The 17,453-nt window shown below is 42.5% G+C and overlaps 1 protein-coding gene across 1 annotated transcript in view; it reads left to right on the top strand.

Moving 5' to 3' along the window:
• si:dkey-22o22.2 (neural-cadherin) overlaps positions 1–17,453 on the top strand; it is a 123,818-nt gene that overhangs the window by 71,312 nt on the left and 35,053 nt on the right. The window contains exons 13-16 of the mRNA XM_047599884.1: positions 5,974–6,223; positions 7,648–7,775; positions 7,859–8,045; positions 8,436–8,579. Coding sequence (XP_047455840.1) covers positions 5,974–6,223; positions 7,648–7,775; positions 7,859–8,045; positions 8,436–8,579 — 709 coding nt within the window. The remainder of the gene's footprint in view (positions 1–5,973; positions 6,224–7,647; positions 7,776–7,858; positions 8,046–8,435; positions 8,580–17,453) is intronic.

Genomic DNA, 17,453 nt, shown 5'->3' with positions numbered 1-17,453 from the left:
TGCCAAGCAAACAACAAACCCCCCCTGAGTCTGTCTCACCTGACTCACTACACCCAACACACACACACACAGTCTGCTTGTATACCCACGGTGATTTTTTCCTCTTTTGATCCCTCCATCCTAATTTGCTGTCTTTTCCTAAGCCGCTGGTTTAGAAGGTGGAGGAGTTTTTACCCTCCAGCTGCTCGATTTCATGGAGGTTAGTCAGTTTTCAAACAGTTGTAGGTGTGTGTATGTGTGTCATCCTGTGTGTGCGTTTCAGCGTGCTGCTTCTTTTCGAACCCCACATTTTTCCTGAAAAGAGAGAAAAATAATGGTGATGGTGATTGGAGGTTGTCCCGCCCACAGCTCCATCTGTCGGAGATGATTGAAGAGAGGGAGAAAATTATACCTACTGTCCGAGCGCCACAGTGGTCCCTCATCACCTCAGAAAAAAAAAAAAAAACAGACGTTTAATTACTGTGTTTAACCTGACAGAGGATGTATGATGGAGGGAGGAGGCAGTGAGCAGGGTGTGAAGAGGGGTGAGTCAAATGTAGGAGAAGGCGAGGGAAAAAAGAAAGAGGTAACATTGTGATCGTTTTGTCCAATAATGCAAGCTTTGTCATGGCTCACAAAGGCTTTTCATTTTGGTCCTTTCTCTAATACATGGAATTTTTTTGTTTTCCTTATCTTCGGAGGTCATCTCTCTCTCCTGTCATCCAGGATTCGCCTCTTAATTTTGAACTTAAGAGTCACTTTGGGACCAACACAAAAATGTATGGTGGAGAAAAATCACCCATCCGTATGTTTGGGTCCCTTCTCCAAATATATACAAATCACTCCAAATGCTGAAATGCCATCTCCTCACCATCGTCATCCTCTTCCCAATCCGTCTCCTCTGCTGCCTTAATTGTGCTGTTGTTTTAAATTTAGCATCCTTAATAAGGTCTGTTAATCATATTGTTAACGAGGTAGAGGAGGGAGCCGCTGCAGGGGTGGGAGCCGCTGTACGTGTGTGCGGTCGTGTGTGATAAATCTCCATATCAATAAGCTGCAGTCGTCCCCTGCTCGGGTTTGAGTTTCATGTTATAATAGTCTCCTCATCAGCTGACTTCCTCCCGTTGCTTCCTCATCCTGCCGATTTCTTTTTCTTGGCTACCAAAGGACTTCAAATGATCGTTTGTAGCTGTTGTTGTTGTTGTTATCTGTGTTGCATTAAAATAGTCATCAGAAAGGATGCAGTCATCCGAAGTAGCTGTTTTAATTTAGGTAAGACTCCCAAAATACTTGCTACAAGTAGTAGGAGCTTTTGCATTCAGAACAATGCTTAAGTGCTATCAGTGGAGTATTAGCATCACAGTATGTTTGGAGCACCATATGTAAAGCGGGGGATCCTTGAGGGATCATTTTAATTACTACGTGTACTGTGTGGAAGCTCTATTTATAACCACAAACAACCATTTATTAGTTGTTTTTTTTTTTAAATATGAATCTAACTAAAACAATGAAATAAATGTAGAGGTGGAAAAAATACTAGTTGCCCTCAAAATGTTATGAATTAAGTATAAAGCAGCAGAAAGTGGAAATACTTGGGCTAGACAAACTGAGCATAGGTACATCTGGGAAGGATCTCAGTCATCCCGGTCATAGTGTATCATGCATATACATGGTTGATGAATGGAGATGTCTTCAATGGACTCTGCACGTCCATCTGCCCTTGTTTCAGCTTGTTTTTGGATGTACTTCAGTGGCTACTTGAGTGGATTGTAGATACCTTCCTCTAAAAGCAAACAGTAACAACACCAGTTAAGATACAACTCATTGGTATTATAACTGAAAGAGCTCAGGTTGTAGGAATGATAACTCTCAAGGCTGAAGTAGTGTGCAATAGGGATGGGCCAGTTGTTGCCATTTTCATATGGTCACATTGTCACTATCAAAGATCCAGTCACAAGGAGAATGAGGCCCAGTTGCTGTCATTAACCTTTATTTTAATTCTGAAAAATGTGCGATTGAGAGCTGCTACAAATTGAATCCAGCCCTGTTAAAACTGAGTTTATCAGATGACTGCCTTCTCCCCTATACGCAACAATGAAATCAGCAGCAAACAGTAAAATAATGTGAACAGAAAACAGCGTCCTTAGTGACCCCACCCTTTTTCAGATGGCTGCTAACGGTTAGCATGTGAAGCTGACAGGACGATCTGTATTCCAGCTGCTGAATCACTCTCAGCACCAGTCACACCAGCTGAGAGCGGTCCACAACGATATCTCTGCAGGCGTTAATGTGTGTGGGAGAAGATGGCAGACACTGATCAGCTTAGCTTCAACGCTCTGCACTGATGTCTAATGAGATGATTTCTCATTAGCACTGATTCCCTACGCTCTGCTGCTTCGGCCCGCTGCAAGGCCTGAACCGCGCTGCACTGCCCCGTCCTGACACGACTCCTCACCTGGAAACTGGACTGGCTGATTTAACATTGCTTTTCACATTTCAATAGATTATCAATGAAATAAAAAAGAAGAAACTCCAGTTTATGTTTATTGACTGGTTAAAAAAAACTCCTCAGGCGACATCAACACAATAAGAAATGCAGAATCTGAAATGCTGGTAATCGCTCAGAATATGTGACAATTCAGACACACGTCCCTTCAAGTGATATTTTATTATTTTACTCTGATCTTTGGTCTTGCAGGTGTCGGTAAGCCTCTGTTTTTCTCTGTGTTTATCTGAGTGCCACAAGCTAAGTGGGTTCCAAAGACACGAGAGCGAGGGGCCTTTGAGCTGCTGTGGTCACTGAGAAGCAGAGAGTGCTGAGAGGGTTTTGGTGTTTGAGGGTGAGGACAGCGTTTCTCACTCAGGAAAACATGTTGCCACTGGTGTTTTTTGCCTCCTGCATCCTCCGTCCTCTGTGGTAGGTTAGCCTAACCATGACCCTCGGGGGTCAAATAATTTTGCGCTGATCTTTTTCAGTTTTTATACAGAACTGACAGATAGGTGCATTTATTATCAATTGAGATATACATTTATAACTCATTGTGGTTTTAATTAAGATTTCAGCTTTACCGGGGTTGTATGTACACATACAAGAAATGTGTACATACAGAGAGTTGTGAGCAGCCCCATCCTCCTTGTGACTAGATCTTTGATAATGACATTGTGACAATATGAAACAGCTACTTAGAGAAGTGGCCTTGGGAACGCAGCCATACCTGATTTTTGGGAATCACGAATAATATAGAAAATAGTGATTTAACTTGAAGCATTGAAAACATCTATCGGGCAAACCACTGCTTGCGAGCGAGTGATGTTGGTGGTGGTTGGAGAGGTCATAGGTGCTGATTGGTAGCCACGTTTCTGTCAACCTGCTGCGGTCCATCTGTGACTACTGAGGTACTTTATGAGAAAGAATAATGCCATATAAAGTTATTATTATAATAATAGTATCCCCTGCTGGGGATGGATGCTGCCATCAAAGAGTGTCATTACTATGGGGTGGGGGTGCCTGGTCTGGTCTAGGTGGGTGCTACATGTCAAAGTAACATCCACATGAATGTCAGGTCCAAAAGTTTCCCAACAGAATATTGGATTGTCACAATATGGTCAATGATATTTACTTCTCCTGTCAGTGGTTTTAATGTTGCGGCTTATCGGTGTATATCTGTGTGCTGTAAAAGGAGAATGCTCTATAAGCAGGGTGCCTATAAGTCAGCTTGACAGGCAGTCAGAGGTTGGTTGAGGCGTGGCCCTGCTCTCAAACTTAGTGAACAAGTAAACTTCCTTTCAGACTATAAAAGTCATGCAGTCAGCTTCTCTTACCCAGAGACTGTCCTCAAAGACCAGTACACTTAACTGTCTGACATGTTTCATGTGCAGCTCAGTGAGCAAAGGAATGTGAACTCAAGTGAGAGCCAAAATATTAAGACCTTCTTTGCTGTTATCACTTCTGACAGCCTGAATCACGAAAAAGGCTCCCATCACTAAAAGAATAGACTGATTAAACAACCGGAAACATTAAGGATGGTCCTAATAAATCTGCAATATTATAGGGTTAGTATGACGGGTTATATTGGACATTTTTCAAGAGATTTAATTTTAAATCTGCTCTGTGATCTCTGACTGAACCAGCATGAATCAGTGGAATGACTGTGTTCAGGACTAGAGGGTGTGTGTGTGTGTGCGTGCGTGTGTGTTGTCTAACGGTCCAGGTCATACTCTTACTGTAAAGTGAGATGGCATCACTCAACCATGGAAAATACAATCCTTCCCTGGCAAGGTTAGGAGTGTGTGGTCAAAGGAAGGACAAAGACCTTAAAAGCTCTCTCTCTCTCTCTATCTCTATCCCAAATACACACACACACACACACACACACACACACACACACACACACACTAAGGTCAGCTTAATCTCCTGCCAGGAGACCAACACGAGTCTTAAAAGCTCTGCTTTTAAAAGCTGCCGGTGGTTGTACAGGTCGGGGCAACGCGCACACACACAGACTGATTCAAACACGTATTTTTTGAAAATCTGCATGAAGTAAAACTCCAACAAGGCAGAAAACTAAAACCTTTTTAGGTATCTTGGAAAAGTCCTGTCTTCCTCTCCATACAAGGACTGAACTTCAGCTCTGGCCGTTGAAACGCAGCATTCTTTGAAATGTAGTTGTGTATTTTAGGGTGTCTCTTTTCTAGTGAGTGTTATGGTTTATGGGCCTGGAAGCCGTTTGAGCCGTTGTAAAGATGAACGACCTCGCTGTCGACCCTAGAAGCTGCGTGATAACATGATGTCATCATGAACCAGTACAGAGACTTCCTTGGCTGGATTCTTTGATGGAGTTACAGCTTCAGCAATGGAGATAAGTTTGTATCTATGAAGCTGAAGCAGAAAAGGAACACACGACTGTTTCTGCAGCTCGATCATCCCCTTTGGCTCTGTTGTTTATCTATTGTGTAGTGCATGCAATAACATAGCAGTATTATATTTTAGCTGCAGACCCAGTTAAAAACAGAAATGCAAGTCCAAGCTGTCAGTTTCCTGTGGGTATTTGAAAGTTTATATTAACAATATTTTAGGAGCACACATCTGTGAAAAGAATTTAACTAGAAATCTTCTGTATAAACTAGATTGCGACCTCATAGCCCAGCTAGCCTCTGTTCTACTAGCTTCTTTAACTCAATGCAGTCTCTCATTTAGCGTTTCTGTCATCTAACACATGTTATTTTGAGAATTTTATACTATATTCCGTAGACAAGCTGCCTCCCAATAGATTATTTGTTATAAGAATTTGAAGATTTCATCACGAAAGGCATGAAATTAGAATGACAGCTTCCATGAAAAAACAAAATAAAAAACAGTACTGTACAATCGGAACCCACCACAATCTGGTGCTGTGTAGACCTGAATTGAAATAGCTTTTTAGCATGTGAAACTAGATTTTTATTGATCTGAAACATTTGGGCAACAGTCATCTGTGAAACTAGACACTCTACCTCCTGCAAGAATTGAACAGAGGACGACATACCCCTGACATTTAGTTATTGAGGAAGTAAGCCAGTGAAAATGATGGAACAAAGATGCACCCAGGAAAAGGCACACTAACTTGTAGAGCACTCATATGTAACTGGTGCTTTTGTGTTCATTTCACACTGGGAAACTGAGAAAATTCCAAATCTGAATGTCTGATAACTTCCTGACAGTTGGGTATGATTGACTGTGTCTGTGAAATCTCACTGGCCTGCCTACCTTGCTGTCCTCAGATGTGCGTGACATTAATATATTTCCGCGTGTCACTTGCTGTCAGTTGGCCTTTTTCTCCTTCTTGAATCACCTCACCCTTTTCAGCGGAAAACGCATGCGCAGTGATGGGTTTAAAAAATCCAGAAGTGCAGACACATGAAAACGTAATATGTCAGTCGATGTGAGTTATTTGTAGTTTTAGATCATTCACATGGCAAAATGTGCATCATGTTGTCCCCTCTCTCTGTCATCAGACCGTCAAGGCCACGTCTCCGCTTGGTGACCCTCGCGTTACCTACAACCTGGAGGAGGGTCAGGTCCCGGAGACCAACATGCCGGTGCGGTTCTACATCAAACCGAACCGCGCCGACGGCTCGGCATCCATCCTAGTGGCAGAGAACCTCGACTACGAGACAACCCGCTTCTTCACGCTCAGAGTGCGCGTGCAGAACGTTGCTGCTGTGCCTCTCGCCTCCTTCACCACCGTCTATGTGAATGTGACAGGTGAGACACAGGAAGGAGTGTTTATGCGTCTGTTAAAGGGCTGTTGTTAGTAACTCTCTGGCTTTGTGGAAACACACATATCACAATGGTCCCAACGTACTGATTCAGGCGTAACATTATGACCACCTTCCTAATATTGTGCCTTGTGCCTCCAAAATAGATGAGACTCATCAGAGAATGGACATGGGTGTTCTGGGGGGGTCCTATGGGTTGAGGGGAGGGGCCTCTGTGGATCATCCCACAGATACTTGATCAGTTTGGGATCTAGTGAATAAGGAGGCCAGGTCAACACCTTATGTTGTTTTGGTCGTTTGAGTTGTTCCTAAACCATTTGCGTGTGTGTGTCTGTGTCAGGCTGCATCCTGCTGGGAGTGTCATTGCTATGGGGTGGGGGTGTCTGATCTGGTCTAGGTGGGTGCTACATGTCTAAGTAACATCTACATGAATGAATGCCAGGCCCAAAAGTTTCCCAGCAGAACATTGAATTGTCACATTGATTGGACCAAAATCTTTGTATACTTACCTAGCTTTTGGATATTTTTCTCTTCATATTATTTCATATTATCTATTTTATTGGCACCCATTTAGAGCCAGGACTTTGGATTTTATTTCTGCTTTTGTTTTAAACTGTTTAAAACTAGTTGCAGTTGCAGTGTCACCATTCCACTCTGACCAGGAGGTAAAGAATCCTCCGGTGGCCTACAGAATCTGAGCAATAATGAGCAACAGTGCTTGGAAACGACAAGGAAAGAGAGTAATGAATGGTAGATCACATACCTGGTGTCTGGTAGACAAAGAGGAAAACAGTAGCGGCTGGTGGTGTGAGCTCCACGTCGCCTCATTTCCCAATCAGCATCTGTGGGCTGGTGGGGAGAAGGATCGGGGAGAAAACACTTTCTGACTTTGATTGGCTTTGAACAACCCCACATCGGACGCTGTAATTGGCTTAGCGGAGCTTGAAAGTGAGCTGACAAGCTGCTTTGTGGACTCTTCAGGGTGTTTGGAGGATAATTCCTCACTAATAACTCAGTTTTCATTAGTGAGGGGAGACACAGTCCAACCTCACTTTCAGGTGGACTTTTTTTTATTCCCTTCTATTGTCTGTTTCTTCTTCCTTATTTGCCCGTCCTTCATCTTTATTTTCTAATCTCCTTTACTGATATAATTGTTGCAAATAAATTCTCTTTGCCACCTGTCTTGCTTTTCTTTTTTGGTCCTTTTCCTTCTTTGTCTATGTCTCGCTTTTCCATTCTTTCTGTCCTTTTGTTTCTCCGTCAGTTTTTAATCCATTTTAATCAGCTTTCATGCACATGACAGACTCTATGTGTTCTGCCAGATTCAGCAACAACACAAATGACAGATTTAGGGGGGAAAAAATGATCTTTTGCCTTGCTGCTCTACCATTTCTTTGTTTCTCACATCAGACGTGAACGACAACGTTCCTTTCTTCCTGTCGGCCACCTACGAGGCCACGGTCCCTGAAGGAGCACAGATGGGGACGTCGGTGGCTCAGGTGTTGGCCACGGACTTGGACTCTGGCCTGCACGGAATGGTGAGAAACAGCTGCACCCCTCCTTGGTCGACTTCTGCTTCCTGTTCTTCTTCTACCTGAGCTCCTCCGTCTGTCTCCTTCAGATCCACTATGTGATCCTAAAAGACGAGAGCGGGGACTCTCAGTTCTTCAGCATTGACCCACGCAGCGGTGTCATCATCACTCGAGCGTCTTTCGACCGGGAACAGAAAGCGTCCTACCTGATTGAGGTGCAGTCGCAGGACGGCTCAGAGTCGGCTCGACCCGGTCAGCAGGGCCAGCCAAACACAGGTAACTCACATTCAAACCTACAAACCTGAGCTCTAAACTATGTCTCGCTTACTAAAAGTCAAAAGCTTAGTCTTAAAACCTTTTTCTTAAATAACTTTATTATTTATCCAGATACTGAAATAGCTGAAGAGGTTTTTAGTTGATGGTTACTTAGCCAACAGTTTTGAAAAATGAAAAAATCAATCAGTGAAAGAAAACAGCAGTCCTGTTGCAGGACTGATTCCTTTGCATAGCAACATGGAAGATATTTTGTAGTTGTGATGTTGGCTTCTGTTTTCATTAAACGTCATCCTGCTGCCTGTATATCTGTGGAATCTGAATCTGCAGCACCACAAGTCGTGCACTGTTCACGGACAGTTCTTTCAAAGCCTTTGTGTTGTCTTCACTCAGACACGGCCTACGTCAGGATCTTCATCACCGACGTCAATGACAACGCCCCAGTGTTTGCCCAGCCGGTGTACGAGGTCAGCGTGGAGGAAGACAAGGAGGTCGGCTTCGTCCTCATCACCGTCACCGCTAACGACGAGGATGAAGGTGAGTCTGAATCCTGCAGATTTTTCTGTCTGCCAGCTGTTGGTCTTACTCTTACTGTTAATGGTGGCAAAGTTAAGCCACATCCAATTTGTCTGTCATACTCACTTCTTGGTTGCTTTTTATGGTCCCGTGTCTACGTTTTTGTACATATTTTTGCTGTGCATTAGTACCGGGGCCTGTTTTGTGTCAAGGATGTGGACAGAAACATTATTGGTTCCTAAAATCAGTCAAATAGAAGAAAGAAGCTGGGCTCGAACAATCAAAACCAGCGAGTCTACTGTGTTGCCTCCACTGATCTAGTCTGGTCCTACAGAAGATGGGGCAGTCAGCAGTGAACTACCTGGGTCCTATTTTGTCAACCTGCACTCGCCCCACATCTGCAAACTTCAGAACTAGAGCCAAGCTGTTACAGGAAAGAAAAACGTAGTCGTGGACAAGTGGAAAATCACTTAATCAATACATTTTTGTTTTACCTTTTAGTTTTCTGAGGTAGAACACAATAAACTAAGTTATATAACAGTTATATATTTTTTTTCTGTGTAGGAAAATCAATAAAATTAAAATTCTGAGGTCTCCCAGCGAGAAGGTCTGAGTTTGAGAGCTCAGGTCTTTCTGGGTGATGTTTGCATGTTCTCCTTGTGTCTGCGTGGGTTTTCTCTGGTTTTCTCCCGTTTCCTCCCACCTCCAAAGGCATGCTCATTAGGCTAATTGCTGACTCTAAATTTAGTTTAGGTGGTGTGAATGGTTGTTTGTCTCTGTGTTTGCCCTGCAATAGGCTGGTGACCTGTCCAGAGTGTACCCCGCCTCTCACCCAATGACAGCTGGGATAGACGCCAGCAACCCCCTCTATGCACGTTTGTTGATGTAGACACGTTAATAGAAATGATGAAGATGATAGTGCAAGTCTGTTATATTATAATACATTTGTTTTATTTTGTGTACCTAATAAACTGGTACAAGTGAGTGTGTACACTTTTAGATCTGAGGCAGCAGCAAAACAAAAACCACACTGTGTTAAATATCAGCTGATATTGTACTGTATTCACACAGGGATTACATGATGGCTGGGTAGAGATTATCCGCCATTCAGATGTGGGGAGCACTCACTCAGACAGCGCCTACTTGTTGATGCAACACAAACTGACAGGAAGATAAACGTTTGTGGTCACACATCCCAAGTGACTGACAGTCGGCTGATGAGCTAAGAGGTGAAAGGTTGTGGCGTGGAGGGTTAATTGGGCTTCATAGATTGATCTAGATGTGTGTGCCAGACTGGAAATCAGTAGCTCTGTGTTACTGTAAAAGGAGCTGTGGAGTTTTTTGTGTTTGTGTGTTTGTTTCTGGTAAAGAATGCAAGTAAGTATTTCTGTATTGGTTTTCTTTTTGGAGTTTTTTCATAAAGTTTTAATTTGTTGTTAACAGATCGTGTAGTTCTTACTGTAATAGCAGCACCACAAGTCAGCTGAAGAAGTGATTTAAAAATGTATACATACATATGGCAGTCTCGTTCATTTTTGGCCTCTTTTCTACTCTCTTCTTCTCTCCTCCTTTTCTCTCCTCTGTTTCATCGCCTTCTCTCCGCCCCTCCTCTCTTCTTCTCTGGCTGTCACAGCTCGTTAGCGAGCGCTGCTGCTCCCTTGAGGTCGACAGTTTTGATGTTTGTCTCTTTGTTTGTGTTTGTCCCTCATTCCTCTTCCTCCTCCGCTCTAAACCAATAAGCAGCAGAAGGCAAAAAAAAGGGGGAAAAAACAGAAAACAACAAAAAACACGTCCCTCTCTGCCCCCCTCACCCCCTCCTCTCCCTCCCACTCACTTCTCTCTTACAGACGGTTTCTGGCGTCGGCTTGAAATCTCTGAGGGTTTTTTTTACGCGGAGTGCAGCAAAGAATAGTGACGTCTTGTTATTTATTTCCTTTTTTTAATCTTTAACCTTCTTTATGTCTTGCTGACTGCGATCCACATCCACACAGTGTGCCACACTCCCTTTTACACATCCAGATTCATTCATTAATTCCCCCAGGAGATCCACAGACTTCCTGTCACCCGGCTCTCGTTTGTTTCATGTCTCCAAACTTTCTCCCAGAGTTTGATTAGATTTGTGAATTGAGCCATTTACTGTATGTGCTAAAAATAGACATAAGGAACAGCTAGGCACCACACCAAACTCACTGAAGGCATAGCTAACAGGCTATAGTGCCAAAAGTATATCTGAATCCATTTCAGACAAACTCCTTGCTTGTCTTTGGTGTTTTGGTTGGTGGAAGTTAATGTATGAGTAATCGTGTGATTTAGTAGTAAAGCTGTTTATAAATATCACTAATGACTCGACACACGATATGACTCACAAAGCCGGGGAAGAGTGACACTAGGTGTATTAATCTATGCTAAAAAATGCAGCCAGCGTGAGTGCACACCACCAGCAGTCACATTTGGTACAGGAGGAACTAATCTTACAGAATGTAATAGTTCTCATTTCCTCACACATAAATGACTGAATGATATGATTGCTAATGACTCCCAAAGCAATGGATAAGTTTCTTTTAAGAAACAGCAAGTATGGTTGACAAACTTGCCAGCAAACGAGGTATTATTCAGGGGTGGGTAGTGGTGTGTGTCAAATGTTGGACTTCCAGCCAGAAGACTTGGCTTGAAAGACTTTGTGTCTCGTTTTGGAACGCTATTGCTATTATTTCTGTTGTTATTTGACTTTTGTAGGCCATTACTTTTGTTTTTAGTCATAGTTTGGTTACGTTTAGACACTAAAAATGCTTGTTTAGGTTTTGGAAAACGTCATGGTTTGGGTTATAAGAGACCCATTCATAAAGAAAATACATTACCACCAATCCTGATTCACAAAAGGTCAAATGGGAGTTACTGGCCGTTTCTGACTTCTAATTAATTAACTTTCAACCATAAGCTGTCAGTATCATAGAGCAAATTGGGGCAAAATTTCTTGTCTTTAGCCTATTGGGTATAGCTTTTAACCCAAAAGCCATTTTTTTGCCACCTGTTGCTTTGTAGCTGACAGTTGGTCACTCTAGTTCCTTAGGTAAATCCTCTTGTTTTCCATCCCAAATGTTAAAGATGAAGCTCTTCTTGTCTTCACCACTCTGTTTTTGAAAAGAAAATACTGTCAACAACAGTGCTCCCTCTGGATTCACCTACGTTGTTGCTAGGAACCAAAGTGGTGCACAGGGTTCCTTGCAGTAAATATTTGGGAAACACTTGTGTTATATTTAAATAAGCTGCATCAGTTGCTCCCATTGGTCATTACCTCGAAACTGATGTTAGTTTAACTTGGTACACCCCCTCATCACATCAACAAATGTTTTGTTGCGGTTCATTGCTACAGCTCGCTGAGTTTCTTGTCATGGCTGCTACTCTCTGTGTACACCCCTTCACTGTGCTACTGGTTCCCTGAGCGGTAAGGAACTGTTTCAACTTCATACAACAAAAAAAGATACCCCTAACTTTTCCCATCTCTCATCATTTCACACTAGTTTGTTCAATAAGTAAGTATTTGAGGACTGAGAAAATTCTCCCAGCTAAGAAGCTTGCTAGCAGTTTGCACATCCACATCAGCTTAGTCATGTCTCTAACTGGATGGTCAAAAAAGTTTTTGATTTGTTCAGCTTGCTGCTGGTTAACAGTGTTTATGCGCTTGCTAAAATTCACCAAATTTGAATTTATTTGCTTGATTGCCTTTGATTACGCCAGTAATATATACATATGTATATATAAAGATGTGATTGGGGCGATGCTAAGTAATGCAGACCAATCTGCACCAGTTCAAAATATGTAAACATTTTTAAAGATTAATGGGTCTGTTTAATGACCACCACTATGGCTGTAAAGTCTTCATCTCCTTTGACTGATTACTTGAGAACCTGTTTCATGCTCGGTTCCATCAGTCTGTTCACATAATATTTCTACTCTGTAGCAGTACTCCACATTTTGAGACTCCTCATGTCTAAAATCTGCTTTGCATTTTGTTTTTACTGAATGCTGGTTAAGCCTTTACCCTAGCTTTGTTTATGTTTTGTTGTGTCTAATGCGTGGTTGTTGCTGGAAATGTCTAGATTTAGGATTTATCCCTCTTCAGACTGATTCCTGGGAGGTTTAGGAAGATGCTGAACACGGGATTAAGAGATGCTAAGATAGCAAATTGCTGATGATTCCGTCCCACACGCTGGCGCTTTATCCCCAGTTTTTTGTCTCGCTAGGGACTTCCCACCGTAATTAACAAACACCCCTCGACCCCAAACCACTTGGGGGTCCAGAGACACGCTGATATAAAGAGAACAGCCATCTTAGCTCAAGCTTCCCCGCAAACCTTACTAACAGGCAGTCAGGTGGGGGTGTCACTAAGATTAGCTAAAACCTATGTGATCCCTGCTGAGTCTGCACTGTGGAATTAATAGAGAAATAACCCTCTGATGGCATTACACACGTTTTTGAATATTCAACATTTATCCAAATGCAAATGCTTTGAGGTAAGCCATTTTCAACTAGCAGGAGTTTGTTCTTGACTGCAGCTAGAACTCCGAAGTGGCAAATTGTGTACGTAGGCCTGGTTACAAGAGGACGCCTTAACTTGTCGTATAACAACATCATGATTGCCTTTTGGATTAGATCAAATCAAATGTTTATTGATTTGATTTAGATTTCTCTTCTGTTCATCCACTGCAATTTGTTAATTGATGAAAATAAACTATTAACACTTCAATTTTTGAAAGCATTCTTAGTTTACAGCATTTGTTTACACCTGCCTAAAACCTTTTCCCAATACTGTATGTAACATCACAATGTTTTTTTATTTTTTTTTTTTTTTTTTTTTTTTACTGATTACCTTTTTCCATCCAACATAAACATGATATACTTCTAAATTATATATGTCATATATTTGGCTACACTTTTTATTTTGATGGAATATGTGAATAAATGATGAGTCGTTGTGTTTGTTATTACATAATCACATATTTCCATCTAATTACAGCAGAGAATGGCCCCCCTCTGTAATTATAATTGTAAAATGCAGAAAATTTGTCATGAATAATTGAATCGTCAATGAGCCCACCACAATCTAACAGAAAGCAAATTTTTTTCAACTGGCCCTAATGAAAAAGTGTCAAATCTGTTGTTTATTTTTCAGCAAACCATTTTGTTATTATTGTGTGTGCCCGTTCCATCACTGTGTCGTACGTTTTAAGGCGCATACATCTTGTGGATGCTGGCTATTTCCTCTAAGTGTGCACATGTGCTGTTAAAGAAATAGAGGGAAATGTGAAACGTGAAGTATACATGATGGGATTAGAGAGTGTGCATGTTTATTTGAAGGTTACTGGAGGGGAAAGAATCAAACTCCTGAAAGACCTAAAGCTTCAATCCGTTTGTGGTTTGATGAGCTATAAACTGAACTGGAGGTTTTATCCTCTGAGTGCGGCAACTGCACCTTCACCTTGTCTGCCACCGTGCGTGTGTGTGTTGTACGTTATGGCCACAGTTTGTTGTTGAAGCTGACAGGTGTTGAAGCAGTGGTGACCTTCGGTCCAGATATAAACTGTAGGTCAGACAAACACACACACACACACACACACACACACAGCAATACTACAATTTCAGCACTCTTTTCACCTTGATTTGGTGTTTGTTGGAATAATCAAACGGTGGGTGCATGAGGGATGGGTTTGGATTACCACTCTTCACCCCCACCCCTCCCCACACTGATTTTGCGCAGCAGCTTTTGTCACCCGCCGTGTTTTCCTGATCCGTTTGGTCCTCCTAGTTGGAGAATGTGTTGAACTAAGAGCGTCTCCTAATGAGATCAAGAGGCTTTTTAAAATTCTGCTGAGCTTGGTGTTTACGTTTAGTGTCGCCCTGGGGTGTGGCAAACCTGCAGCTTCAGTGAAGCCAAGTGATAATGAGGGATGTGTGAATGTGAATGATCGCTCATGTAATATTACATTACAGTCTTGATTTTACTGTACCACTGATGATAACGACGACGAAGGAGTGACAGTTGCTGGTTATAAATCCAAAGTGGACTCAGTCAGAATGTGTAACAGTCTAAGTTTGTAGCTACATCCACTCATTCCACTCACTGTATCATGGTTTATGTATTTAAGCCCTCAGTGCTGCGCTTTTTTTATCAGTACATGCCTGCAGCCACACTTCTCACCAGAAAGCAATGCTGCTGCTGCTGCTGCTGCTGTTGCTGCCTCTAATGTGGAGTCTGAATCTCCCCAGGTGGGAAGTTAGTATCATACTTCCCCACAAGGAAACACTGAACTCAGCACCGGGAGAGGGGGAGCAATGAGGACAGAGCCGAGATGAAAAACATTAATGTTTTACACGATAATCTGTTCCACGTGGTTGAGTGAAACATAATAACTGTCATCATGATACTAAGTTCCCCAAATGTTTATCTTGAGGATAAACTGTCCACGACTTTGTTTCATACCACCAAGATTCACAGTGACGATAGTGGTCTTAGAGTGACGGCTGAACTCAGATAAAGCAGCTGTGTTGTCGACTGTGTTTTCTTTCCAAAAAGAGAGAGATAACAGCAAGAAGAGCTCCAGCCACACATCAGCAATATTTGAATGTTCTGCTTGGGAAAAAAAAGTATGACACGCAGTTTAAATGACATTCCTACACAGGGTTTCTGGGTGCTAGGGTCAACTGAATTTCAAAACCCTTTTCCTTAGTGTCTCTTGCAATCATTTGAGGCTACAGCATGTGATATTCTCTAACTCGGTTCTTAAAACCTAATGAAACTTCAATGATGAGTTTAGTCCTTCAGAGTGTCCACCGACAGCGAGTGCTCAGGGACGACTTTCCCCTCCGGTCCACCTCACGAGGAGCAGAGATCTGACCTTAATCTCAATTTTGGGCCTCCTGCTGGGCTGTGAATTAAATCAGCACTATTCCCCAAGTGTGTGTGTGTGTGTGTTAAGAGGGCAACACCATATGGCCAGACTGATCATTAGGGAGGCTGCCGGAGGCAAAAACCGCTGGAGCTGCTCTCCTTACACACATTTACACACACTCATATTTCCACGCACACACTAAGCTGCTCGGTGAGTGTCACGACGGATCGTGCTCAGAGGCTGTGACGGACCGGTGCACTTAAGCTCTTCCATGTACTCATGAGCACACATACTCTCGGTGTCGTAATGAAGGTCCTCCATGTCTCCACAGATGGTGTTTGTCTCCCAAAGTCTCCTTGGTGCCGGTAAACATAGAGCAAGCTGGACCCAGACAGATCTGCCTCTGGGCTCTGAACATGGATCTGTGTGTGTGTGTGTGTGTGTGTGTGTTTTTACCACAAACAAACAACCTTGTATTGAAGAAATGATGTACTACAATGAACAAAATGAACAAAGTGATGGGGGATTAAAGAGAACACATGGAGAGAAAGTAGAGGTGAAGCTTCGTGGTAATAATCCGACAGTAGGGCCGATGGGTTGAGGAGGGTCCCCTGTGGATAAGCCCACAGATACTTGATCATAATTATAATAATAATGCTTTGGTTTTATATAGCACTTTTCCATTAGATACTCAAAGCGCTTTACAATTGAATACATTATTCATTCGCTCATACAGTCACACCCTGGTGGTGGTACCTCAGCAGTCACAGCTGCCCTGAGGCAGACTGACGGAAATGTGGCTGTCAATCTCCGACCAATCTACGTCTCCGACCACCAGCACACAACGAACAAACAAACTAGGGATAAGGCAGAACTGAACCTCAACCCCACAAATCATCATCAAAACACCAGTTTCAGATCCAGGGAATTTTGAGGTCAGGTCAACACTTTGTGCTGTTCTTCATGTTTTTTGATTTGCTCCAAACTGTGAATGTCATTGCTATGGGCAGTGGGTGTCTGGTCTGGTCTAGGTGGGTGCTACATGTCTAAGGGCATATTCACACCAGGCTTGTTTAGTCCGCTTGAAACGGACCTTTTCTCTGGTCCGGACTTTTTGGGTAGGTGTGAATACAAACTTACAAAATGGATTATATTAAGTTTGTTTAACTTCACGGCCGTGAAGTTAAACGAACTTAATATAATCCATTTGCTGCAGGTGTCCAAAGGAAAAATAAGCGACAGTTTTGTCTTCAAAAACAAGAAGAAAAAAATTGATCTATCACTAACTAGTATACCAGGAACAAAATAGTTACAAAAAAATGTTGTGATCGGTAATCAGTCATTTCATTCATTCGTTTCTATTTTATACCAAGAATGAGCCGTGGGTCAAAGTAGGGCACAGAAGAGACGCACTGCCTCCTCGATGTATGGTCGGAGGAGAGCATATATCAGCTGCTTGACGCACAAAAATGTAGACGTCTATGGCCAAATCGCCAAGAGAATATGTGAGGCAGGCTTTACCTGGACTCAGACGCAACGTTGGCTTAAAGTGAAAAAACAATCATTTTTATCCAGTGACTGAGCAGCTACGGGACACATGTGGGTTTGTTTACAATGTTGGTCCGCTTGTCAAAAAATGCAATGTGAATACAAACCGAACCAAGTTTTTTTTAAAGGGTCCAGACCAAAGCAAATGAATTATCTGACTTTTCCTGGTGTGAATACGCCTGGTGTGTAACATCCACATGACTACCAGGTCCAAATGTTTCCCAACAGGACATTGGGTTGTGCCAAGATTCTCACAAAAGCACACACACACACACATAAAGTTCAGGTAAGGAGAAGAGTGGTTTTGTTATTGTACCACTCTCTGTTGTGATTCCCCCTCAAGGAGGAGAAGAAAAACAGCGGGTGAGGACAGAAGGCAGCGAGGTGAGAGGAGGGTAGAATATAGAGAAATTAAAGTTTGGAGGGGTGTCAGCAGGATGAAAGTGAGCTGCTTTTC

The sequence above is a fragment of the Mugil cephalus genome, chromosome 11 (genome assembly GCF_022458985.1).
Source record: "Mugil cephalus isolate CIBA_MC_2020 chromosome 11, CIBA_Mcephalus_1.1, whole genome shotgun sequence".
Taxonomy (NCBI): Eukaryota; Metazoa; Chordata; class Actinopteri; order Mugiliformes; family Mugilidae; genus Mugil; species Mugil cephalus.
The sequence above is the reverse complement of the archived record's forward strand: the minus strand, read 5'-3'. Positions and strand labels throughout refer to the sequence as shown.